General features: G+C 35.1%; 1 protein-coding gene across 4 annotated transcripts in view; it reads right to left on the bottom strand.

Moving 5' to 3' along the window:
• LOC108517645 (sperm-associated antigen 16 protein) overlaps nt 1-26,584 on the bottom strand; it is an 82,302-nt gene that overhangs the window by 47,774 nt on the left and 7,944 nt on the right. For 2 of the 4 annotated variants that reach the window (XM_017855710.1, XM_017855736.1), the window contains exons 2-4: nt 19,441-19,487; nt 18,200-18,295; nt 3,750-3,868 (exon numbers count right to left, since the gene is read on the bottom strand). In XM_017855710.1, the coding sequence (XP_017711199.1) occupies nt 3,750-3,868; nt 18,200-18,295; nt 19,441-19,487 (262 nt within the window). The remainder of the gene's footprint in view (nt 1-3,749; nt 3,869-18,199; nt 18,296-19,440; nt 19,488-26,584) is intronic. The other 2 variants (XM_017855728.1, XM_017855719.1) reach the window with 2 other exon arrangements.

The following is a 26,584-nucleotide window of genomic DNA, read 5'->3' as shown; positions in this document are numbered from 1 at the left end:
TCATCTAGATTATAATCTCCTTATAAGAAGCCTATAATGAGAACTTTTCCTCCATGTTTTCATAAAGATTTAGGGAAATATATTACCAACATAGACAAAATTATTTTAATTACTGTACAAACTGAGGATGTTAGAATCCCCAGCAATGTCGTGACTATCACTTAGAACCAGACAGTCCCTCTCAGGAAAAATATAGCACAGTTGAAATGTTTATTACTGGCCCCATGATTCCTCAAACCAATATAGAAAATAGGCACAAATTTGGATTCTAAATTAGTATTTTCTTAAGTCCTTTTAGTATCCAGCCAAACCAAAAGGCACCTTTATTAATTTTTTCCAAGATTCTCTTGTATAATTGCACAATATAGCCTTGTGGTTAGGAGACTGGTCTTTAAGATCAGTATGTCCCTAGGTTGACTCTGCCACTTACTGGCTATGACTTGGTGACACTCACTGAGGAGACTTCCTAATCTCCCTATCCCCTTTCCTCATCCCTAAAATAGAAATATGGCTGTGGCTACCTGCTCGATACAGTTGTTGGGAGAAGTAAATGAAATAATGCATGAGAATATACTATATCAATAAAAATGATACAAAGTACATTTCTGAGTGATAAGCCTAAGCCTTTACCCTCTTAAATATTTTTAAATCCCTCATATTTAATAAACATGATATTAACTTTATTTTAAAAATTTTAATTACTCACCTAAAAGGTTGCCTTCTTAATATCATAGTACATAAATCTGTGCAGATGTATTTACAGTGGTCAAATTTATCATAATGTAACACAGCAAAAATTAGCTTTTGCTAACTTTTATGTTATGTAGAAGAGTCACTACATTCCTGTGTTTAGCTTAATAATGACTGGGGAAAAAATATTCTTATGGGACATATAACTAGAAGCCAAGACCTCACCAATTGAAGAAACAGCAATAAGATTAAATTACAAAGGAACAAATATTTGTGTAGTGTTCACTGGGAGTCATTAATGTATACACAACACCACACATATTTCCTGTACATACTTGGGCAACATAAGGGCTATATCAAGGGTAATTTTAATTCTAGGCTCTGGCTTTAAAACTTAACCATCCCCAGAAAGTTGTAACTGTACTGCTCACATTTAAGTGATTAAATGTTATGACAAATTTTATTGTCTAAAAGCTGTAAAGTTTATTTCATGCAAATTAATGAAATATACTCTTAATTTGCAAACTCTTCCATTACTACAAAAAATTAAATTAGTAATTAAGTGTCATAAATAATTGTACTATTACTTTTGATAGCATTTTCATTACCACCCTACCTTCAGTGAAATGGTGCAAATAGGCCAAACTGGAGAGACCCAAGTGTTGAATAGGAAGTAAAAAGGTGAAGAAAGAAAAAAAATTTAAACTTTGTTTTCAAAACATTGGCTGAAAAGGGAAAAATGGTTTAAAAAGAAGTGGTAGTGAAAGGCAAAAAAAGAGTAGGAATGTATCTTTAGGGTGAGTAGTTCTGACAATGTTAATAGGGGAACAGTCAGTGTAGGAAGACGGATGACATATGCTCAGGTATGGGTACTGGAATTAGATTACCATATTTTCTCCATTTTAATTTCTTCTTTAATTTTTCCCCCCTGAGAAATTATTGTTGTCCATTGATAATTCTAAAATAGGCATACAAATAGAATTGAAGCATTGACTAAACCTGCAATGGAAATTTTTAGTGGTTCATAGAACAAATTCCTGCTACGTTCTGGCAACTCTTTTCCATAAAGGGTCAGAGAATAAATATTTTAGAATTTGCAAAACTATCTTTACAGGCCACATCACCCCTGTTGTGACTAATTAACTTTGCTTTCACAGAGTGAAAGTAGCCATATACAATACCTAAAGAAAGGTCATGTCTGTGTTTCAATAAGATTTTATTTTAAAAATCAGGAGGCAGGCCAGATTTGGCCCAAGGATCTTAGTTTTCTAACCCTGGATTTAAAGGATTCATTGCATTTTCTGCTTGAGGAGTGAAAGAACCTATGTCAAATTTTACTGCCCAGTGTTTTGTTTGTTTGCTTATTTTAATAAACCAACAAAGGAAAATCCTTGTTTGGTCATGTTTTGAAAGATTAAGTGAATTCATAGCAATTATATATTCTAAGTGTTTTTTCCTGTGGTAAAAATGATAAAAAATAATACATTTAATTTTCCTATAATTTTACTATGTAGAATAAAGTTTTCTAATCAAAATAAAAAATGTTTCATATGAAATAAGGTATTCAATACAATGTAATCTCATTGCAAACTGGCAGCTAGGGATAAGGATAAAATTATCTGAACCACAATATTCTAAACTCATAAAGAGATACGTTATACCAATTTTATCTTATGACTAGTATGCCTAGCTTGGGAGAACTTTAAATCCTAATGCTAACACTAATCTTAGTTTCCTGAAGTTTCATCTCATCAATTCAAATTGCTAAATCTAAAAGGAAAATATGACAATAGTCACCGGATTGTTAACAGTATACTTGATCCGCACTATTCTAAGAAAATCATTTTACACTTTGGACTGGCCTAACCTATAAGCATCACATGTCCTAACACACATTGTTGGAAGACAGAAAGTTAAATGAATCATATTAATCTTTCACTTTATTAGCACTGTAAATTAATCATCTACTTACTTTTACAAAAAAATACATTTTCTAGAACATTTGTAATTACATATCTTAGGGATATTTTTATTAACAATTATTTAAAATAATTCACACAATTTCTAAATTTAAGAGAAGCAGCATTATTTTTCTTCCACTGAACTTTGTTTTTCTTAGACTGTATTAATGAAAAATAATTCTCATAAAATTTATTAATGTTAGATGTGCAATTTAAAATAATGAAACTGCTCTTACGAGAATGTTATCAGAAGATAAGAACCAAAAAAAGCAAAAAATAAAAATATATACCACAGCTGGATGAGTAAAAATTGCAAATTATCCATACATTGCAAATTTATTTAAAATTGGGAATTAGTCCTAATTATAAACATCTTTAGATATATTTATCCCCTTTTCTAGAATATGCAATAGCTATTAAAGTTCAAATATATTTTTGTGTCTAATCATTTAATAAATTTATTTAAACAATGTCAGGAAATGGAAAATATGCCTGGTGACATTATTATTGTACAAAGGAATAAAGGTACAAAAGGTATACCTGCTGATTTTCATAACTAGTTATTAAAATTTTCAATTATAACAAGAAAATCTTGTGTTTAAGTGATATTCAAACTACAATTCCACTTACTTCTAAATGAAGAATATTCATAGAAATATAATTAATCAGCTATGTGAGTAGAAAAAGACAAGCCATTACACTATAAATAAAACAAGTAAAGCAGTACTGTTTAGTATAATGTCTAAATACAGGAAATATTCTCAATAATTATACGAAAATACTAGGAAATGTTTTCATAAAATATCTTTGTGTTTTATAACTCCAGGAGATATTCAAGTTTCTTGATTTTTTGAAAATCACTTAAACTTAAATATTTGGGAGAGATGTTTAATAAAAATTTCTTTGTAATTGCTATTCTGGTTTGTGTGTGTGTGTGTGTGTGTGTGTGTGTGTGTGTGTTGTGGTTTCAGGGCTGGAGATGGGAAAAGTTTCTAGTCATTTTTCATAGGCTGAGTCATTTCAAATTTAAGACACTTAAAAGTGTACAACTTAAATGTTAGAATTTTAAGAGAACTATTTATCTACATAATTGTTTACCATTCAGACTGAAAGCAATCAAGAGTTCTGGTCATTCCCATTTTGATCAAGAAATTGCAGAGAAAGTCTTCTATTACTTCAGGTGCTGCAGGCTTTGAAGGAAGAACTGTTTTCCGTTCCTGAAATTTAAATGTGCATTTATTTATTTTGAAAACATCAAAGCATTAATTAACGATATAGATAAGACTTCAACTCATTCATTCATCCATTCATTTTCTTTCAATGTTTGTTGACTGTTATATGCCAGGAACCATTAATATTTTAATTACTGGGGATAAAGCAGATGAAAGCAAACAAATCTCTGTCCCCATATCTATTAGTCAAGTGGATGGAGACAGAATATGAATAACTAAATAAAAAACATATACTATGACAGATGATACTAAGTACCTTGGGGTGGGGAGAAAGTAGAGGATTTAAGATAGAACCAGGTGTAGGACAAGTATTCATGTGAAGCTGGGTTGCTATGTATTTAGGGTGGTGAAGATGTCACTGATAAAACTGTTATTTTAGCATAAATCCAGACAAAGAGGCAGAATGTCTTATGTTCTGGTTTGTATCTGCATCAGTAAGTGCAAAGGCCCTGCAGCAGGAGTGTGACTGGATTGCCTAAAGGATAGTAAGAAGGTAGGTTTGCCCTTTCAATAGCACATAGCATCTTAACCAAAAAAAGAAAAAAGAATGCATGGACCTTTTAATCCTTTTAATTATCATTTAAAAAGAAATATAATAATTTTAGTACCATGACTTTTAGAAACACTATGGAAGAAATAATTACTGACAAAAGGAGCTTACACTACTATTCCATATGGAAGTAAGTAAGTCTATCAACGAGATCAGGGGTTAGCTAACAGTTCTTATAAATAGTTTGTTAGAGCACAGCATGCCCATGCCCATTTGTTTACATGTTATGTTTGGATGCATTTGCACTACATGAGACAGTTGACGAGCTGCCACAGAGTCCTTATGGCCCTCAAAACCTAAAGTACAAGTTGAGCAATCCCTAATCCGAAAATCCAAAATCTGAAATGCTCCAATAGCCACAAATTTTGAAGCACCAACATGACACCACAGGTAAAAATTTCCACATGCTGGTACTTAATACAAACTTTGTTTTATATACAAAATTATTTAAAATACTGTATAAAATTACCTTCAGGCTATGTGTAAAAGGTGTATATGAAACATAAATGAATTTCATGTTTAGAACTGGGTCCCAGTCCCAAGAGATCTTAGTGTATATGTGAAACTAAATAATCCAAACCTAAAGCTTTTGGAACTTTATTTTTGTTAAGGCTTGAGAGGAATGGGACTATGTGGCCTGAGCCATACATCATGCAGCTGCGACTTCTGCTTCTTTGATTATAGATTAAATGTCTTCATTATTGTCCTAAAAATGATTAGGAAAGATGGAATACCACCAGAGATCAGACCCCTTTAGAACACTGCCCTTCCTTGCAAAATGTCGAAGCAATCTTCCTTGGAATGCAGCAAGCTGTAATCAATCAAATCATTACAAACTACATAGTGACCTTGTATGGAAAATGTTGCAACCCTGTTAACTTATGTTTCTGCCTATATAAGTGAAAACTTAACTTCCCCACTTTGGAATGCTCACTCATTCTATTGGAGACTGTGTTTCCCAGGTGGCTATCCTCAAGCTTTGCACTTGAATAACACTAAACCATATTTTCCAAATGTCATTATCATTGATACATATTTGCAAATATTCCAATAACTGAAAAAAAAATCCAAAATCTGAAACACTCTGGTCCCAAGTCTTTTGGATAAGATACTCAAACTGTATGTAGTACTCTGACAGAACATCTTAGCAGACGTAAAACTAGAAAATGAAGACATTTCAGCAACCAACAAATGAAACTGGTACAGCCATAAAAACTATCATATCATGTAATTCAGTGTACAAAATAAATCAAATAATTGGTGGTTTCCTAAAAATACCAAGGAATAGGGAATACTAATTCTATTTTACAGAATGAAGTGCTGCTCAATAAAAATAAAATTTTAAAAAAAAAGCATCATCATCTCTTGAGTGCTGTCATTTTCTTCGCATTGGCAAGAAGTCACTAATTTGTTTGCTGACCATTTGAATAAGCAGATCTATTCTCACCTACAGAAACTCAGCAGCAAGTTTTCCTTTTGCCTTCTCTTTCCCAAGCTGGTAATGGTTATATAACAGGTTACACAGAATGCACAGAATGTTTACACAGAAATCCAGTGAAGAAAGCGGATCTTTGCTGCCCCAAAAATTCTTTCCAAAAGTGCTATATATAATTCAACACTGATATTTATTACTGATAGCTGCTATAATATTCACAATAGTGGTGAGATGAGGCAAATTTGGGGGCTACAGAAAATCCTGACAAATGGTTAGAGTGTAAAATTACATTTGTAAAGTTCAAGCAGAATAATTTGGAAGGAGGCAGTACAAGATGGCTGAATAGAAGCCTCCAATCATTAACTCTGCAGGAACACCAAACTGAAGAACTATTCACACAAAAAGGCAACTTCATAAGAACCAAAAATCAAGTGAGTAATCACAATACCAGGCTTTAACTTCATATCGCTGAAAGAGGCACTGAAGAAGGCAGAAAAGAGAGTATGGAGTTACTGACACCACACCTCCCCCATACCCTGGCAGTGGCCAAGTGGCATGGAGAGAAAATCTCTGTCCTGTGGGAGGAAGACTTCAGTCATTACAAAATCTTTTACATTAGAACATAGTGCTGCATCATCACCCACAGAAAGCAACACCAGGCAGAACTCAGCCATCACCCACAGAGGGAACATTTAAACCAGCCCTAGCAAGAGGGGACTTGCCCATCCCAGCAGTCAGAACCTGAGTTCCAGAAAGCCTCACCACCACAGGCTAAAGGGTTCTGGGGTACTAAATAAACTTGAAAGGCAGTCTACACCACAAAGACTGTAATTCTTTGGGAAATTCTGATGCTATGCTGGGCTCAGAGCCAGTGGACTTAAGGAGCACATGACTTAATGAGATAACAGCCAGGGCAGTCAAGTGAGGCTTGTGCCACACCTCCCCGACCCTGGGCAGTGCAGCTCACAACTCCAGGAGAGACTCCTTCCTTCCACTTGAGAAGAGAAGAGTAAAGAGAACTTTGTCTGGCAATATAGATACCAGCTCAGCAACAGTAGGGTAGGGCACCAAGCAGGGTCCTGAGGCCTCCATTCTAGGCCCTAGCTCCCAGACAACATTTCTAGAAACTCTCTGAGCCAAAAGAGAACCCACCGCCTTGAAAGGAAGTACCCAGTCCTGGCAGGATTTATGACCTGCTGACTAAAGAGTCCTTGGGTCCTAAATAATCAGCATTAGTAGCCAGGCACTACTTGCTGTGGGTCGTGAATGAGACTCAGAGACAAGCTGGCTTCAAGTGTGAACTAGCACATACAGAGAGATGTGGTGGCTATGGGAAGAGATTATTTCTGCCTGAGAAAAAGAAATGAAAGAGTAAAGGAGACTTTCTCTTGCAGATTAAGTACCAGCTTGGCCCTAGTTGGGTAGAACACCAAGCGGGTCCTTTGAGGTCCCCGAATCCAGGCTTTTGCATTCAAATGGAATTTCTGGACCTGCCCTGGGCCAGAGGGCACACACTACTCTCCCCAAAGGGAGAGTTCCAGGTTTGGCAGCTTCAACCACAAGCTGACTGAAGAGTCCTTGGCCCTTGAGTGAACATTGGTGGTAGCCAGGCTGTATCTGCAATGGGCCTAGGCTGGTGGTAGACTTCCCTGATTGTGGAAGGGGACAGTGGAAAGAACTTTGTCTTGAGGGTTGGGAGCTAGCTCAGCTGTAGTAGAATAGAGCACCAGGTAGATTCTTAAGATTAACAAATCAGGCACTGGCTCCTAGACAGCATCTCTGAATGCACCTAGGCTGGGTGAAACTTGCCACTCTGAAGGAAAGAACACAAGCCTGGCAACCTGCTGATTGTAGAGCCTTAGGGCCTTGAGTGAACACAGGTGTTACCCAGGCAGTGATTTACAGTGAATGGGCCTTGGGGAAGACTCAGTGCTGTGCTGGCTTCAGGTCAGACCCAGCACAGTCTCAGTGGTAGTGACCACAGGGGTGGCTTCTATCAACCCTGCTCCAGCTCCAGGCAGCTCTACACAGAGAGGGAAACACCCATGGTTTGGGGGAAAGTAAAGGAAAAGTGTGTACCTGGTATTCTAGAGAATTCTTCCTGATCTTATCCAAGGCAACTTAGCCAGTACCTCTAAAAGACTGCAAAAGCCACAACATTATTGAGATTGGAGTGAATGAAATACAGCGGCAGTGACCAAAAACTTAGATCACAACACCCAAGTCCCCTCAAATACCTGGAATGCCTTCCCAAGAAGGATTCGTAGCCCCAAATGTGAAGACTACAATAAAATACCTAACTCTTCAATACCTAGACAATGATGAACATCCACAAGCATCCACAGCATTTCCATCCAGGAAAACATGACCTCACCAAACAAACTAAGTAAGGTGCCAAAGACCAATTTTGGAGAGACAGAGATGTGCAACCTTTCAGACAGATAATTCAAAATAGTTGTTTTGAGGAAACTCAAAGAAATTCAAGATACCACAGAGAAGGAATTAATAATCCTATCAGACAAATTTAATGAAGAGACTCAAAAAAATTAAAAAGAATCAAGCAGAAATTCTGGAGTTGAAAATTCAACTGACAAACTGAAGAATGCATAAAAGCCTCCTGCCAACAGAATTGATCAAGCAGAAGAAAGTATTAGTGGGCTTGAAGACAGGCTATTTGAAAATACAGTCAGAGAAAGAAAAAAGAGTAAAACAGAATGAAACATGCCTAAGAGATCTAAAAAAATAGCCTCAAAAGGGCAAATCTAAGAGTTATTGGCCTTAAAGAGAAGGTAGAGGCAGGGATGGAGTAAGAGGGAGGGAGGTAAACAGGAGGCAAACAGGAGGTAGAGAAAGACATAGGGGTAGAAAGTTTATTCAAAGGGATAACATCAGAGAACATACCAAACCTAGAAAAGATATCAGTATTCAAGTACAAGAAGATTATAGAAAACCAAGCAGATTTAACCCAAAGAAGACTACTTCAAAGCATTTAATAATCAAATTCCCAAAGGTCACTAATAAAGAAAGGATCTTAAAAGCAGCAAGAGAAAAGAAACAACATATATAGCTCCAATATGTCTGACAGCAGACTTTTCAGTGGAAACTTTACAGGATAGGAGACAATGGTATGGCATGCTTAAAGGTATGATGAAAAAAAAAAAAAAAAAAAAAAAAAAAAAAAAACTTTTATCCTAAAAAAAGTATATCCAGGAAAATTATCCTTCAAACCTCAAATATCCATGAAGGAAAAATAAAGATTCTCCCAGGCAAACAAAAGGGAAGGGATTTCATCAACACCAGACCTGTCCTACAAGAAATACTAAAGGGAGTTCTTCAGTTTGGAAGAAAAGGATGTTAATGAACAAGAAAAAAAGCATCTGAAGGTACAAAACTCACTGGTAATAGTAAGCACACAAACACAGAACATTATAACACTGTAATGGTGGTATGTAAACTACTCATACCTTAATAGAGAGACTAAATAGGTGAACTGATCAAATAAAAAGTACAACAACGTCGAAATATAGGCAGTGCAATAAGATATAAATAGAAATAATAAAACCTTAAAAAGTAGAAGGATTAAGTTAAAGTGGAGACTTTTCAGTAGTTTTCTCTTTGCTTTTTCTGTTTGTTTATGTAATCAATGCTAAGTTGTCATCAGCTTAAAATAATGAGTTATCAAATAGTATTTGCAAGCCTCATGGTAACCTCAAATCAAAAAACATACAACAGATACACAAAAAATAAAAAGCAAGAAATTGAATCATACCACCAATAACCTTCACTAAATGGAAGAGAGGAATTAAGAAGAAAGAGAAGACCACAGAACAACCAGAAAACAAGTAACAAAATGGCAGGTGCTTCCTCCTTACTTATCAATAATAACACTGAATATAAATGGACTAAAACCACCTCCAATAAAAAGACATAGAGTGACTGAATGGATGAAAAATTAAGACCTAATGATCTGTTGTCTACAAGAAACACACTGTACCTCTAAAACTGAAAATAAGCAACTGAAAATAAAGGAATGGAAAAGATATTCCATGCAAATGAAAACCAAAAAGGGGCAGGAGTAGCTATACTTATATTGGACAAAAGAGATTTCAAACAAAAACTACAAAAAAAGACAAGAAAGTCATTATATAATGATAAAGGGGCCAATTCAGCAAGAAATTATAACAGTTGTAAATATATATGCACCCAACTGTGGAGCATCCAGATATATAAAGCAAATACTATTAGAGCCAAAGAGAGAGACGGACCTCAATACAATAATAGCTGGAAACTTGAAGACTCCATTTTCAGCATTGGACAGATCATCAAGACAGAAAATCATCAAAGACACATTAGACTTAATCTGCACTACAGACCAAACGAACCAAATAGCTATTTCGCAGAACATTTCTTCCAGTGACTGCAGAATACACATTCTTCTCCTTATCACATGCATCATTCTCAAGAACAGACTATCTCTATCCTTGGGATATATATGGCCTGGCATATTGGGCCACAAAACAAATCTTAAAAAATAAGAAAATTTAAAAACCCTGAAATTATGTCAAGTATCTTCTCTGACCACAATAAAATCAATTTAAAAATCAATAACAGGAGGAATTTTGGAAACTACACAAACACATGGAAATCAAATATGCTCCTGAATGAGAAAAGCAAAGAGGAAATTGAAAAATTTCTTGAAACAAATGATGGTGGAAACACAACATACCAAAACCTATGAAATACAGTGAAAGCAGTACTAACAGAGAATTTTTTAGCTATAAGTGCCTGCTGATGTCCTCAAGTCCCTGTATGGACGCCACTTTGCCACCTGCATGGACCTTGGGGGACTGAACAAAGGATGACGAACACAGGAATAAAGAAAAAGACAAAAGAGTATATTTGGTAAAGGGTCAGGGGGCTCCATGCTTCTAGTAAACAAGGGCCCGGAGCTTTTTCAGTCCTCCATTATTTATTAGGTAAAAGAGATAGTGAGAAGAGGGTGACTGTCGGGTGACTGTTGGTCAGCAGTTTGATTTACAGCAGGCTTGCAAGATTGCATTCTTCAAACAATAGGCTCTAGATGTCCCAGTAGATAACCTCAAGGAGCACAGTGCCAGGGAGTTGATTGCTTTCAGCAAACCTTCTGGTGGTAGGCACAGTCATAAGTTTGCCCATATCCTGCATTCATGACAAACAGTTTGTTGTTTGATCAAATACCCTCCATTGGAATGTTGAGTTTGTCATGATCCCTTTGCCAGCTCTCTACAAGTGCCTACATCAATAATAAACAACAACTTTAAATAAATTATCTAATGAGTCATTTTAAAGAACTAGCAAGAGTAAATAAAACCTAATAAATATAAGAAAAATAGTAAACATCAGAGCAGAAATAAATGAAATTAAAATGAACAATACAAAAGATCAATAAAACAAATGTTGGTTTTTTGAAAAGATAAACAAAATTGACAAAACATTAGCCAAAAAAAAATTTTTTTAAGTAGACTCAAATAAATACAATTAAGAGGAAAAAGGAGACATCACAACCAATACCAAAGAAATTTTAAAGGATCATTGGAGGCTACAATGAGCAAATACATGCCAGTAAATTGGAAAGCCTAGAAGAAATGGATAAATTCCTGGACACACACAACCTACCAAGGTTGTAACATGAAGAAATCCAAAAGCCAAACAGACCAATAACAAGTAACAAGATTGATGGCATAATAAAAAGGCTCCCAGCAAAGGAAAGCTCAGGACACAATGGCTTCACAGCTGAATTGTATCAAACATTTAAAAAAGAACTAATTCCACCCCTACTCAAACTATTCTAAAAAACAGAAGAAAAGGGAATTATTCAAAGTTCATTCTATGAGGCCAGTATTACCCTGATATCAAGGCCAAAGACATGTGAATAAAAGAAAACTACAGGCCAATATTCCTGATGAACACAGATGCAAAAATCCTCAAGACCATATTAGCCAATTCAATTCAACAACACATTAAAAAGGTCATTCATCATGACCAAGTGGGATCCATCCTTGGAATGCAAGGATGGTTCAACTTATGCAACTCCATCAATGTGATACATTATAACAAAAGAATGAAGATCAAAAATCATATTATCCTTTCCATTGTTGCTGAAAAAAGCATTTGATAAAATTCAACATCTCTTCATGATAGAAACCCTCAAAAAACATGAAGGTAGAAGAAACATACCTCAACACAGTAAAAGCCATATATGACAGACCCACAGGTAGTATCACACTGAACGGGGAAAACCTGAAAGCCTTTCCTTCAAGATCTGAAACATAACAAGGATGCCCATTGTCACCACTATTACTCAACATAGTACTGGAAGTCCTAGGTAGAGTAATCTGACAAAAGAAGGAAATAAAGGGCATCCAAATCAGAAAGGAAGAAGTCAAATTATCCTTGTTTGCAAATGCTATGATATTATACTGGAAAAAAACCTAAAGTATTCACCAAAAAAACAATTAGGACTGATACATTCAGTAAAGCTGCAGAATACGAAATCAACATACCAAAATCAGTAGCATTTCTACATGTCAACAGTTAATAATCTGATAAAGAAATGAAGAAAGAAATCACATTTACAAATAGCTACAAATAAAATACCTATGAGTTAACTTAACCAATCAAGTGAGATATCACTACAACGAAAGCTATATAACAACAAAATGGAAAGATAGTCCATGTTCATGGATTAGAAGAATCAATATTGCCAAAATGTCAATATTACCCATCTCCCATGTACCATGACATCTCCCATGTACCATGAAAGGTGCTGGGAATTAAATATGAATAAGACACAGTTCTGTCTCGAGAAATTCAAAGGCTCATTTAGTAAAAAAAAAAAAATTTAAAAAAAAAAGCCTTTTTTTTTAAAAATTTTTTTTTTTTTTTTTTTTTTTTTTTTGAGGCGGAGTCTCGCTCTGTCGCCCGGACTGGAGTGCAGTGGCCAGATCTCAGCTCACTGCAAGCTCCGCCTCCCGAGTTTACGCCATTCTCCTGCCTCAGCCTCCCAAGTAGCTGGGACTACGGGCCCCCGCCACTTCGCCCGGCTAGTTTTTGTATTTTTAGTAGAGACGGGGTTTCACCGTGTTAGCCAGGATGGTCTCGATCTCCTGACCTCGTGATCCGCCCATCTTGGCCTCCCAAAGTGCTGGGATTACAGGCTTGAGCCACCGCGCCAATTCTACTTATGTATCCACAGATATCATACATGCAACCATTATGTATGCGTAAGAAACTTTAAGTTGCACTTTTATCCCTATTATACATTATATACAACTCTCATTATGGCTTTTAACTTAATTATGAGGTTAACAAAACACCACAAAATAAGCACAAAAAAGCAAGCAATCTACAAACTAGCAAAACACGGTCTCACTTTGCAAACTGCTGAACGATCAAACATTACTGTAGCCACACGTGACCCAAAAATCTGTTGAGGACAAATAATGGTAGCTCTAGCACATTGCTTCATTTTGTCTATGAACATTCTAAAGCTGACATTTCCTAACAGAGAGGTTTCTATAGTGTGTTATGATTGCAACAATAGAAATCTGCTAGGTGACGTGATACACAATGGAGAAGAGTATTTCCCTTGCCTTAGATAGGTGAATGAAGGCTTTGTTAAGGAGACTGTTAGGTTAAACTTTACAGACAATGAGGAAATACAACAGATAAAGAAAGATAAACCAATATTCAAGGCAATAAAACATCTGAGGCAAAAACAAGGGTGACAATTCAATCCATTAAGGCTCAGGGTCTTATGGAGAAAGGACCAAAGATAAATTGGAAAAGCTAAACAGGAAGCATATCAAGAAAGCAAAGGCAGGTGGAAGGGTAGACACATTGGGAATCTATGGAGAGGGAAGATAAATTGAAATTTGCATTAGACCTATCTTTTAGGTGGGAATAGAAGGAAGCATAGTACCAGCAGCATGCAGTAGTTCAGATGAGAGAAGAAAGAGGGTACCTTTAAGGTAGACTAAGTGAGGATAAAGGTAAAGAGAAGGATATGAAAGATGTTGAGGACATAAAACTTTCCAGACTTAAGAATCAATTAAATGTTGAATTGCAAGAAGTGCTAAACCACGTATTAAAATCAAGTATCTTGACAAATTTTGAACTGTTTTAATGTGAGTTCCTTTCACAACTTTAGTTGACCAGTGAGACCCAAAAAAATAAACAATGAAATCCAAGTGGTCTTAAAACTTAAATGTTACTTTATTTGGTGCTTCATTTCATCAACTCCTTAATTCACATTAAGTCAAATATATTGGCTTGGATAATCTGCAGACCTGGCTTTGAGTACAAGGAGCCTGGGTCTCTAACTAAAATTAAGTGTGTACATGAAGAGAATGCAAATTCAATAATGACAAACAGCTCTTTTTCTTGCGACCTAGCAATTGAGTCTACAAAAGTAATGAAAATTGTTTCAAAATTCAATCCATTAACATTATGATATGTGAGAGTTAACATAATGGTATAGGTTGGTGCAAAAGTAATTGCGTTTTTTTCCCATTAAAAGTAATGGTAAAACCACAATTACTTTTGCACCAACCTAATATTAATCCCTTGTGAGATTAAGATCAAAATAAAAGGAATACAAATTTATTAATCCTAGACTATATTTTGGTATATTAACATAAGAGCAAGAAAACATTTTATATTAATTCTTAAGATATTTGAAAATTTCTGAGAATAGAATTCTATAAAATGTCTCAAACTTTATGTTCTCACAACACTTTTATACTATTAAAAATTATTGAGTACTCCAGACAGCACTTATTTATCTGAGTTATACCTATCAAGAATTACATATTAGATATTAAATTTTAAAATACTCATTTATTTACTTTAAAATAACTATAACAAAACTTCTACACAGATAACATAGACAGAATTTTTTAAATAAAACTACATTTTCCAAAACAGAAAAGAACTAATGAGAAGAGTGGCACTGTCACAAATTTTACAAATCTTTTTAATGTCTAGAGGAACAGCTAGATCCCCACATTTGTTTCTGCATTTCACCTGTTGTGATATGTTGTCTCAGTTGAGCTACATGAAGAGAATCCTCCAGTAGGTGAGTAGTTGGAACATGAAAGACAACATAAACTCCCTAAAAGGGGTCCTGGGGACCCCAAAAGACCTCCCATATACTTTGAGAATTATTGATACATATGGTAAAGAACATTGTCACTTGGGTTAGTCATCAATTAGTCTTCTCCAAAACTAGTTAAGTATTCCAAAGAAATTCCATAAATTCTACTTAAATTCTCAGAGGAGGAGGAAGAGGAAGAAAAGGAGGAGGAGGAAAAAGAGAAGGAAGAGGAGGAAAAGAGGCAGCAGGAGGAGGAAAAGCATCAGGGGATTGAACAGTTATACGACTTGGGTGTCTTGCTACTGTCATAAAGATCAAAATTTTACATTTATAAAAATTAGAAGTCATTACGAAATTATAGCAGTATAAAGGACCTCTGAGATTGCACCTTGAAAATTAACAGAATAAAATATCAATAACCAAAGAGGCCAAAGAATTATCAAAAAAAATGGCAAAAATACATTTATAAAAAGGCTCAGAGTCTAGAAGGGGAGACCCAGCTTAAATGTAAGTGGACCTTTCTTTTCATATATTTACATACAAATATCCCTAATACACACAGACACACAGACACAATCTGAGGAACATATACATAGTCCTATCTTTACTTGTATTCGTACTTGTAAAATGCTTCAATTTCAAGAAATAACTGATAGTATAACCAAACTACACAACTGTTACAGATTAATAACATTTCCTATCTTCTCAATATTTTTCAAGAATAACTTTAAATATAATGAAAATATATTTAATTCAGAATTCAGATCATTGAACCTACCAAGAAAACGGATAGTATCAAATACACGATTTAAAATTTATAAAGCAAACCATGCAATCAATTCTCAAATATTTAATCTATACTACCCATGTTTAAAGGAAATCATAAGAACTTGGCCCAGCGCGGTGGCTCACGCCCGTAATCCCAGCACTTTGGGAGGTGAAGGTGGGCAGATCACAAGGTGAGAAGATCGAGACCATCCTGGCTAACACAGTGAAACCCCGTCTCTACTAAAAATACAAAAAAATTTTAGCTGGGCGTGGTGGTGGGCACCTGTTGTCCCAGCTACTTGGGAAGCGGAGCTTGCAGTGAGCCGAGCGAGACTGCACCACTGGACTACTCTAGCCAGGCAACAGAGCAAGACTCTGTCTCAAAAAAAAAAAAAAAAAAAAAAAAAAAAAAAAAAAAAAAGGAAATCATAAGAACTTATTTAAATGTCAACTATTCAATAAGTCATTTTTGTTAATATTTTAACAAATAAGACAATTTACATTATTCAACCTTAACTTTCTAATAGGTATCCAATAAATCCTTTTACTTGCATCTTCAATGAAAATTTTAAGAGGTCTGGGTGGGCATAGGATTACGTATCCTTTAACCAATAGAAAAAAAAATATTTTGTTTATAAAATATATATAGATCAGAACAAAAAAACTGTTTTAACCAACAATAGTATTCTTTAAAACAAGAAAGTCCATAGCACAATTCAAATTGCTGAAGCTTAAAATACTTTAGAAATAAAAAGCAAATTAAAAAATATAACTAATATGCTTATGATAAAATGAATCTATATTTAATTTTAACAGCTTAAGGACAACTTCTGTGAATTTTCAGCATAATACTGTTCCTCCAAAGAATTTTTTAAAGTGAGGTAAAAAGAAGCTAAATGAGAGTCAATCAGCTATAGGCATGCCAGAAATCAAGAATGTTAGCTCATGTGAGGTTATGATAAAGAAAAGCTTCCAGTAAATTGATAAAATAAGAATTACTGATATTTGGCTCAGAAGATACAACAGCTACTACAATGGATTTCTTCCTCAACTGCCCTCTGATTTATCTTTGCACTATAAACACTTTCGAGCATGATGGCCGAAAGAAGCAATTACAGTTTTGTTCATAGTTTTTTCATTCAATGATTCATTTATTCATTCTCTTATTTAACTGCTATTTATTTAGTGCCAACTATGTGCCAAGCTCTGTATTAGCCACATGTACTTTACCAAATACCAATACAAATGAGCGGTAAAGAATTTGTCAAAATCCTTAGTGACGTGAAGCAAGAGGATGATGAGAAGTGAATAAACATATCAGTTCCACGTCACTGAAAATGCTATTCCTACATTTTAAAACTATTCCTACAAATTATTGCTTTGAGATATCCAACAGACTAGTAAGTTTATGTAATAGACTTCACTTTGTGTCTACCAAGAAGAAGCTATGTCCATGGGATGCATTAGAGAACGTCATTTACTATGAGCTGTAGCCCTCCATTTACAACAGAATACAATTAATTCTGGCCTGAAAAAATCTTCCTCTAAAGCTTTTATTCCAATTTTGAGTGGACAGATATTTTGAAAAGGAGTTATTGGACTTTTAGATTGAAGAAGTCTACAGAATATGGAAAGAACGACATGGTATAATATGCAGTAAAGTCTCACATACAATTCATACTAAGGAAGGCAAATCTGCAACCAAAAAGGAGTTCCACAAATTCCTTCACATTTCTCAGTAGTAAAGGGGATAATCACTGAAAGAAAACATCCTTCTTAATGTTGTACAAAATAAAACATTTTTAAAAATATTTTGCCATCATATTAAATGGTTCACAATTTTAATGAGTTTTCAATTTTAGAGGAATTTTTTTAGTTTTACGCACCTTTCTTAAAAGTTTTTTAAAAGTTTTACGCACTTTTACGCATCAGTTTTACGCACTTTCAGCTCATTGTATTATAATCAAAATCATCCCCACCACATTCTGTAACATAATTAGTTCATAAGCCTCGCAAGAAAAAGTCATAATATATTAAGTATTCCTTGTAAGATTAATAGTTTCATTTAAAAAAACACAAAATGTTTACAAAACAGACTGTAGAACTTGCATATAATACTAAATTCTAAACATAAATGTTAAAAATTCTTGGTTTACCCTCCAGTGAGATTAATCAGAGTTCGGAGAGAAGGTGTCACTTGATACAAAGTCATGCAAGAGTGACCATGATGTGGAGAATGGCAATCCAAAAAAGAGTAAATATGACTGCTTATCTTAAAGTGAAGGCTTGATCACAAATATACAGAAATGAAAATGATACAACATGGGACTGGGCTGCACTAGTAAGTATTTACATTTAAAAAACTTTCCAAACTTCATATAAAAAGTACTACTGCTAAACTATAGACTACACTAGTGTTCAAATTCTCACCAAAATTTCAGTATCTGTAGCCTGTTCTTGGGCCATCTGAATTGCTTTTGCTAGATCTTCTTCACCTTCTGGGATGCTAAAATTATCATCTGGTATCTAGTTCACAGAGAAAGAGAAGGACAGGAAAAGTGAACAGAAATATAAAATACTTTATTTCACTTCAGAAATAATTTTTCTTCACAAATCAAAGGATCAAAGAAATACTTTATGTAAAACACCATGTCATTCTGAAGATCCATAAAAAATGAATAACTGCTTTCTTCTGACTTCCTTGAAAATGTCACTAACTGTCACTTCTAATAAATTCAAGATTACTTTGTAGGCAACTGCTTTTATCTATAATAGAAAATACAATCTAATAATTCTGCTGAAGAAATAACAAGGCTATCTAAATATCACCATTCTCTCCCCATCCCAAGTGCTCTCCACCATCACTTTTCCATAACTACTAGCAACTGAAAATCTCTGGTTTATTAAAAAATAAAACTCACTGAGCATTAAAATCTTGAAAGAACGTGATGGATTGTAATTATATTAATGACAGTTAAGACTTAACACAAGCTTCTTATGTACTGATCACTGGTTTAGGCCCTTTACATTTATTAACTCATTCAGGAACTTCATGTGGTACATATAATCTCCATTTCACCAGTAATAAAAAGCCTGTCTCCAATCTTCATTCCATCTCTTGCTCACCCACGCTCGCCAGGCTTATTTCCACACAGTTTCATTCACAGCCTCTGTCATCTACCAGTGATTTTATCCTCCAAGTGTCCAAAGTAATGATAGGTCTCGAGAACAAAGAATTAAAGGAAAGCTTTGAGATAGGAACCACATTAGACAGAAGTACAGTTAAGCTGGAGGGATGCCTAAGGCCTGAGCTCCAACTGGGCAGTGGGAATCTAGGAATCCTTGACAAGAGTAGACTGGATGACAGGAAGGAAGTGCCTCCTGAACAGAGATAACAGTTTATGGTAGGAATCTACAGGTAATAAGGAGGTGAACCTGAAGGACAATTAACATGAAAATAGAAAGAATCAGACGTATTATCCAATTTAAATGTTTAAATAGAATTTTCACATCTCATTCTTAATCAGCTGATACAAGCTAAATTCAGTAGAAAAACTAGTATCTCTTAAGAAAAAAGAAATGGTCTTACATGTTTAAGAAAATAAAATGAGCACTTCATGAGAATGACTGCAATAAATTTACAGAATAAACACCTAAAATTAACATGTTACCTCTTCATATTCATAGTCATCTTCGGATGCTTCAGTTATGGTGACCTCTGAATATCTTGTCAAGTTTTAATCTCAAAAAATATAGAATAAAATTATTACACAAAAATTGATTTGACCTTCAAATATAGTATTGGATTCAACTATCTCACCAGGAAGTTAGTAAATATATACAATTTAATCTCTAAAAAATTTGTCTTCCTCATATAGCCTATAAATGTAGATATTTTAAAACAAAATACTTCATTATTTTCCACAACTCAAATCCATGAAAACCTACATTTCTATCTGTCTGACTGTTTACTATCTATCTAATGATTTTCAAATTGATTCTATCAAGGCTTATGAAAATACATATAATATCATAAGGTAGCGTGAATTAGAAAGAGATAAGGAAAAACAGTAAATTTTTCAAATTCATCTTAAACCACAATGAATTTTCCAGAGCTCCTGAGTTAACTATTCACAGTACGTGAATAAAATACGACTTTATTTGATTTAAAGTACTGTGAATGAACAAAACAAATGCACACCAATATTTAAGTAAAGAACACATATCAATGTTTTTATCAGTAAAATGTAACTTTTCCATGTATCTCCATTTTTAAATTATCTTTATGGGAAAGATAACTTAATTTTTTAAGTGAATATAAAGTATACAGCCATCATAATTCAAAATTTCATAAATACTGAAGAAATTAAATATCAACGGAAATGATTCTAACATAAAATAATTCTATGAGAATTGCTTTAAGACTTTCAAAATTGTAAGTTACTCTAATTACATATGAAAACTTCAAGATAATATTTTATGTTAAATCACAGTGCACACCTTCAATGCTTATTGCTGTTGTTGTTGTAAGGTTTACATTTTTTTTTTATTACACTGACTTGGTTATGCCAAGTTTAAAATGTGTGAATTAAACACTTTAATGCATGGTAGTGGTTATGAAAATCAAAGAGAGGATTAGCCTATTTTTCATTTGCTGCTCATTATAAAATGTCTCTGGTATTAATGCTAACCAAGCGTTAGCTGAAAGGGTATATAACAACTTCTGTTGTTTGTAACAAGAATAGATAACGCTTACACAGTATTTAATAGGAGACAGGAACTGTTCTAAGGGTTTTCCATGTATTAACTAATTTCATCTTCATCCCGTCTATGAGGCTGGAACTATAACTCTATTTTACAAATCAAGAATCAGAGGCATAAGGTTCCACAGCTAGGAACTAAAAGAACCCAGATGTTTAGGTTTCACCATATTATATTGCTTCTCCATGTTCTGTGCGGGTTTTCTGTGCTACATAAATACATAAAGTGCTTGCCAAATATTTTCCTCAGAGATCTAAACCTATAAATGTATTATTGCTACTAAGCTCCATCACAAGTAATCATTCTCCCCTGTATTTCTTACCCCTATCACTTGCAGGAGACACTTAAGCCCCATTCCATTATGACCAACCCTCAGACACGAGGTATCTGTCAAAAGGTCAGTATTTTATTGTCAAACATGAGTAAGTGCCTCTCCTAATAACATAGCGAAAAGTAATTAGGCTCAAAAATAGCTAAATGATTAAACAACAACCACACAAAAATAGTTGCATACTTGCAGTCTATTCCATAACCTTAATTCATCCATATTAAATACTACAAGGAGTAAAATATCTCCTTTATTATCTATTACTATAGAACAGCTTCTAATAGCATTTGCCTCACTCTCTAATTCCTTGCCATCAGCCTCTTTAAAGAACATAAGGCTTCTACTAGAAATCTGTTCAAGATATTTTATCTTTCACTAACAATGTATTTCCAACATCTCCCTAATCCCCAGTTCCAAAGCCACTGTTACTTCTTATTTAACACCCTACTCCAGATACTGAACCTGAAGATCATGCTAAGTGAAAAGTTAGATACAGAAAGACACATACTGCATAATCTCACTTACATGTGGAAACTAAAAAAAAATTCCAGCTCCACAGAAACAGACATTAGAAGGGGAGTTACCAATGAACAGAGGGTAGGGAGAATGGGGATGTTCGTCAAAGTTGCACAAACATTCATTATAAGATGAAGAATTTATGGAGATCTAATATATAGCACACTAAATATGCCTAATGATAATGTAGTGTGCACTTAAAATCTGTAAAGAGAGTAGATCTTAAATATTCTCACCACAAGTAATATAAAAATGAAAAGGTACCTATACGAGGTAAACAAGTCAATTAGCTTGGGTGTGGTAGTTATTTCACAACGTATATGTATATCAAAATACGTTGTACACCTTGAATATATGTAATTTTGTCAAGTACATGTCAATAATGCTGAAAAAGGAACAATATGCATTTATTATACTGTAGTTCCTCTGGGTCAAGAACTAACTAATGGTTTAGTTCGTGCAATCTGACTTGGGGTCTCTCATGTCACAGTCAAAATGACAGCAGGATTAGGGTCATCTGAAGGCTGAGATGAGGCAGCAGGATCCATTTCCATGGCAGTTCACTGACATAGTACTAGTTTCCCAGAAGACCTCAGTTCCTCCCCATGTGAGTCTCTCCACAGGCTACATGAGCATCCTCAAGATGTGGTGGGCTAACTACCCCCAGAAGAAGCAGTCCAAGAAAACAATGTGGATGCCACAATAGCTTTTCTGACCAAAGATCAGAAGTCACACATCATTTCTTCATTATCCTAGTGGTTACATGGGTCATGCCTATTCAATGTGTGAGGATTACACAAGAGCATGAATATTAGGATGTGGGGCTCACTGGATGCGTATTAGTTCATTCTCACGCTGCTATGAAGAAATACCCAAGACTGGGTAATTTATAAAGAAAAGAGGTTTAATTGACTCATAGTTCTGCATGGCTGGGGATACCTCAGGAAACTTACAATCATGGCAGAAGGCACTTCTTCACAGGGCGCCATGAGAGAGAGAATGAGTGCAAGCAGGGGAAATGCCAGACACTTATAAAACCATGAGATTTCATGAGACTCACTCATTATCACGAGAGCAACATGGGGGAAACTGGTCCTATGATCCAATTACCTCTACGAGGTCCTGCCCTTGACACATAGGGATTATTACAATTCAAGGTGAGATTTGGGTGGGGACACAGATCCAAACCATATCAAGGTGTCATTTTATTTTAGAGACTGGCTTCCTTCCATACTATGAGTGTTAAAAGAGTCAATATATGTAAAGCATTTAGATTAGTGCCTGGCTTATAGTAAATGATACACAAGTGTTTGTTGTCATTTCTTTTCTCACTCTGGAAAGAGTATCTATGGAAAAAAAAATCTCTTAAATTTCTCATGCTGTTGTTCCCCCATATGTTAAAATGAATAAAAGACATTTTAAATTTCCCTCCAGTTATAGATTTATATATTTCTGATAGTTTTATATGAGATAAAATTTCCGAAGGTTCAGCTAGAGGAAGTCAACCTCTTTTCAATGAAAAAGCATGACCCCTTCTGAGAGACAGCTCCTAGAAAGTAATTTTGTATATAGTCATTTGTATGTCTTCAGAAAAGCAATGCCATCCTTCACCATGTACACATTATAATAATTTCAAAAAGAATACTCTAAAATCTTCTGGATAGACATTAAAGTTGTAAATAAGCCAACCACTGATAAGATTACATGAGGAAGATGTCACATGGCAATACACAGCAGAAAAAAAGTGATTTGTCCTGAAAGCATAGAAAATATCAAAAAACACTTATATACTCCTACCCAGCAAATATTCTAGACAATGGCTTTTTTATCACCTAAATGTATTACTTTCCCACAATCAAAAAAGATTAAGAGAAAACATAAATACCATTTTACAAAGGTTAAAAGTATTTTCACATGGACCAAAACAATATTTATTCTCACAACAACCCAATGAAGTCAAATGGCACAAATACAGTCATCTCTAAATTAAAAATGAAGAAACTGAATCAGAGATTAAAAGATTTGCCCAAGATCACATAGCTGTTAATGACAAAGATAAATTCCTGAGATACAAATGCCATAAATGTGCTGCTACATCATACTGTTTCTACAATGAGACAATAGGAATACACCATATTTTTTTACAAATATCCTAGGTAATGAACTCACCTATTTTTTTCCAAAAACTCTCAAGTATTACATTAATAACAGGTAAATCAAATCACACAAATAGCTCAATTTGAAGACCCCCAGAGGAAAGAGAAGCAGAAAAGAGCTACCGACTACAGACTCAAAATGAAATCTAACCAAGGGCAAGAGATTGATGAGACAATACGTCAGGTAGTGGACAAAACAATCAAACTAGGAAGATACATATTTTGATTTTTATGTATCCACAATATAATTTATACTTAAAATTTCCCAAAGGCAACTCAGTTTAAATGTCACGATGTTATTAAAGACATAAATGTACTCTGACACTTATGTTTGTATGCATCTGTTTACCTGGCTAGCTAGCTGGCAATAGGGACAGGTGCACAAACTGATCCTAAAGTGATTCTGTAGCAGTTTGCAAATATACACACTATATAAAATGTGACAAATAATGAATGTGGAATTTGGAGGAGAAACGAAAATAGTATTATAGAAATAAGATTAAGATGCAGCATATACCATAGGTCTCATAAGATTGTTTAAAAATAACCCCCAGATTTGACTCTAAGCTTCCCAGTAACTAGGGTAAAAAGGGACATGGAATCAGACACTATCTCTGTATCGACCCAATGAAAACAGATGAGTTTCTCAACAGATATCCAGCAATATCTGGTTCCAAAGCCTGAGAGAAATGACATTCTTGGGTTCTCACAAAAAGAATAGTGCATCGTAGAGATATCAATCCCCTTGGCCCTTGGGATAGCATAAAAGGCAGAGTGAAGTAGGATGTGATGGAGTACTGTATATGAAAAACTTTGGAAAGCATTGGTTTGTATAGCAATCTTGCCAGAGTAGAAAAGGTTAATTCGTCAAGAATGATAAAACTCTGTATACTCTGGTTTTACTTTCACTGAGCAACTTTCTCATCCGTAATTTAATCTCTTAGGTGATCCTACTCTCTAGGAAACATCCATACAATTAAGCTAATCACAGTTCTCATGCAAAGTTATTTTTCTACTGAAATAATAAGTTAGCATTCTGGCCTAAAACCAGTTTCTTAATGTCAAGCTGCCTTTGAGCCCTTACAAAACTCCCTTCCCTCTAACTGCCTAGTATTCCTTCGAAGAACACTGGTGAATTTCAGTTTCAAAATTTTCTTCTGCCCCATCTGTTCCCCTCATATATGGTTCTTAGTTCTTACCTATCTGCACACTTGGCGTTGACTTGACACTTAATACTGTGCCTGGTTTTCTAGACTGCTCTTGCCTAGGGTAGTGTCCATGGCTCCCCTTTTCTCCCTGCCCTGAAGCCACAGCCTACAGGAACATCCAAGTTCAGACCAGGTTCTGTATTCCTAGTCATAACCTAGACACAGACTGAGGCTCCCATTCCTCCCAAATCTCCATTTGCTCTGGAAGGAATTTAGTAGCACTTGTGAGTTTCATAGCATGAATTAGTTCCCTGGTATTTGGTCACCATGGATGAACTATCTCATGGTTTCTGCACTAGCAGAGCCTGCACCAGATCCTGATACTGTCAATCTTTTCAGAAAATAGGAAAATGTAACACCCACACTGAAACTGCCAGGGAGCCCTAAGCCCATCACAGTACTACAGAGAACACAACTGCCAGAAACCTCAGTGAGACATTTTGGTTGGCCTAATGGCGCAGAGCTTGAGGTGCCAACTGGTATGAGGGAGAGACAAATAACATTCCACAAATGAACCAGAGCCAGAAACCAATGAACAATTTTCAGATGCGAGCAGCATACAAAGTACCTTACACACTGGTCTCTTCCACTGCTGCATTTGTAGGTAGTGTTTACTGCCAGCAGCAGCAGCAGCATCTTTATAAAGAACTGGAGTGAAACATATAGCTAATTATATTTTACATGATTTCCCAAAGCTACTATAGACAGAAATCATTTTGTAATCGTTGCCATCACTGCAGAGCCAACGTACACAGAGGCAATCTAAAATCTAGCCTGATCTTCCATGATCAACATTTTACTTATTAAGCTGAAATAAAAATACCGTAAATAGCAAATATCATAGTCTTGGTCCCTTTCTTAGGAAGGCCAGTTTAAATAACTGAATAATATAGACAAAAATGGAAGGTAGCTAGCATGCTTGTGGTCATATTCCCTTTTGCCAATTGCTCCCTGCAGTTTTTACCACACAGTCTTCATGAGGACTCAGAATTCTTATTAATATCCTATACCAGGGAGCCGCTACCAATTCAACAGAATTGGTAAGAGTGGAAATGTACTGGCCACTCCTGTTCTAGATAGCTATTGCGTATCTTCTACCGTTATAACTGGAAAATAACTTCTGTTCAGCATATAAGACTCATAGTGCTCATGGAAGCTGATGGTGTAAGTATTTCCAACTTCTAAGCCAGCAGATCCAAAGATATGGGCTCTACATGTGATATTTCTATCTGAAAATATAAAGGCTAGAGGTTAAGATATTTATCTACAGGCTTGCTACTTCAATTACAGTCCTTGGACCAGCAGCACCCGCAGCACTGGGAAGCTTCTTAGCAATGCAGAAGCTCAGCCCCCTTGCCAGGCTTATTGAACTAGAATCTTCATTTAAAGATCCACAGGTGAGTCACCTGCACATTAACATCTGACTAAAGGACACAGAGCAAAACACATTTTTTTCTCTCCAAATAGCCTATGACTTTCACACAGGTGAATATCAACACTCTGGATTTAGTAACATAGTTCTTAGTCTGTCTACATGCAGGTTGTGTATCCTTTTCATCTGAATATACATAGGGTATGTATGTTCTAATATCTAAGAACCCATGCGTAAAGTTCCAGTGATAAGAAATACACTATTAGGATTCATAACAATTATTAAGGATTTTAGAAATGTCTTTTCACTTAATACTACAAACATTTCAGAGAAGTACCATTTTATAACAGAAGAAAAAGTGGCTAACACATGTATCTAAGAGAATGTTAGTTTAAAAAAAGAAAAGGAAATCTATGCATCCACCTTTCTAAATGTTTTACTTAACTACAATGTTTAGCTTTAAAAAAAAAAAAA

The sequence above is a fragment of the Rhinopithecus bieti genome, unplaced genomic scaffold (assembly GCF_001698545.2).
Source record: "Rhinopithecus bieti isolate Rb0 unplaced genomic scaffold, ASM169854v2 scaffold_1070, whole genome shotgun sequence".
Lineage (NCBI taxonomy): Eukaryota > Metazoa > Chordata > Mammalia > Primates > Cercopithecidae > Rhinopithecus > Rhinopithecus bieti.
This window is presented reverse-complemented; position numbering and strand designations above follow the sequence as displayed.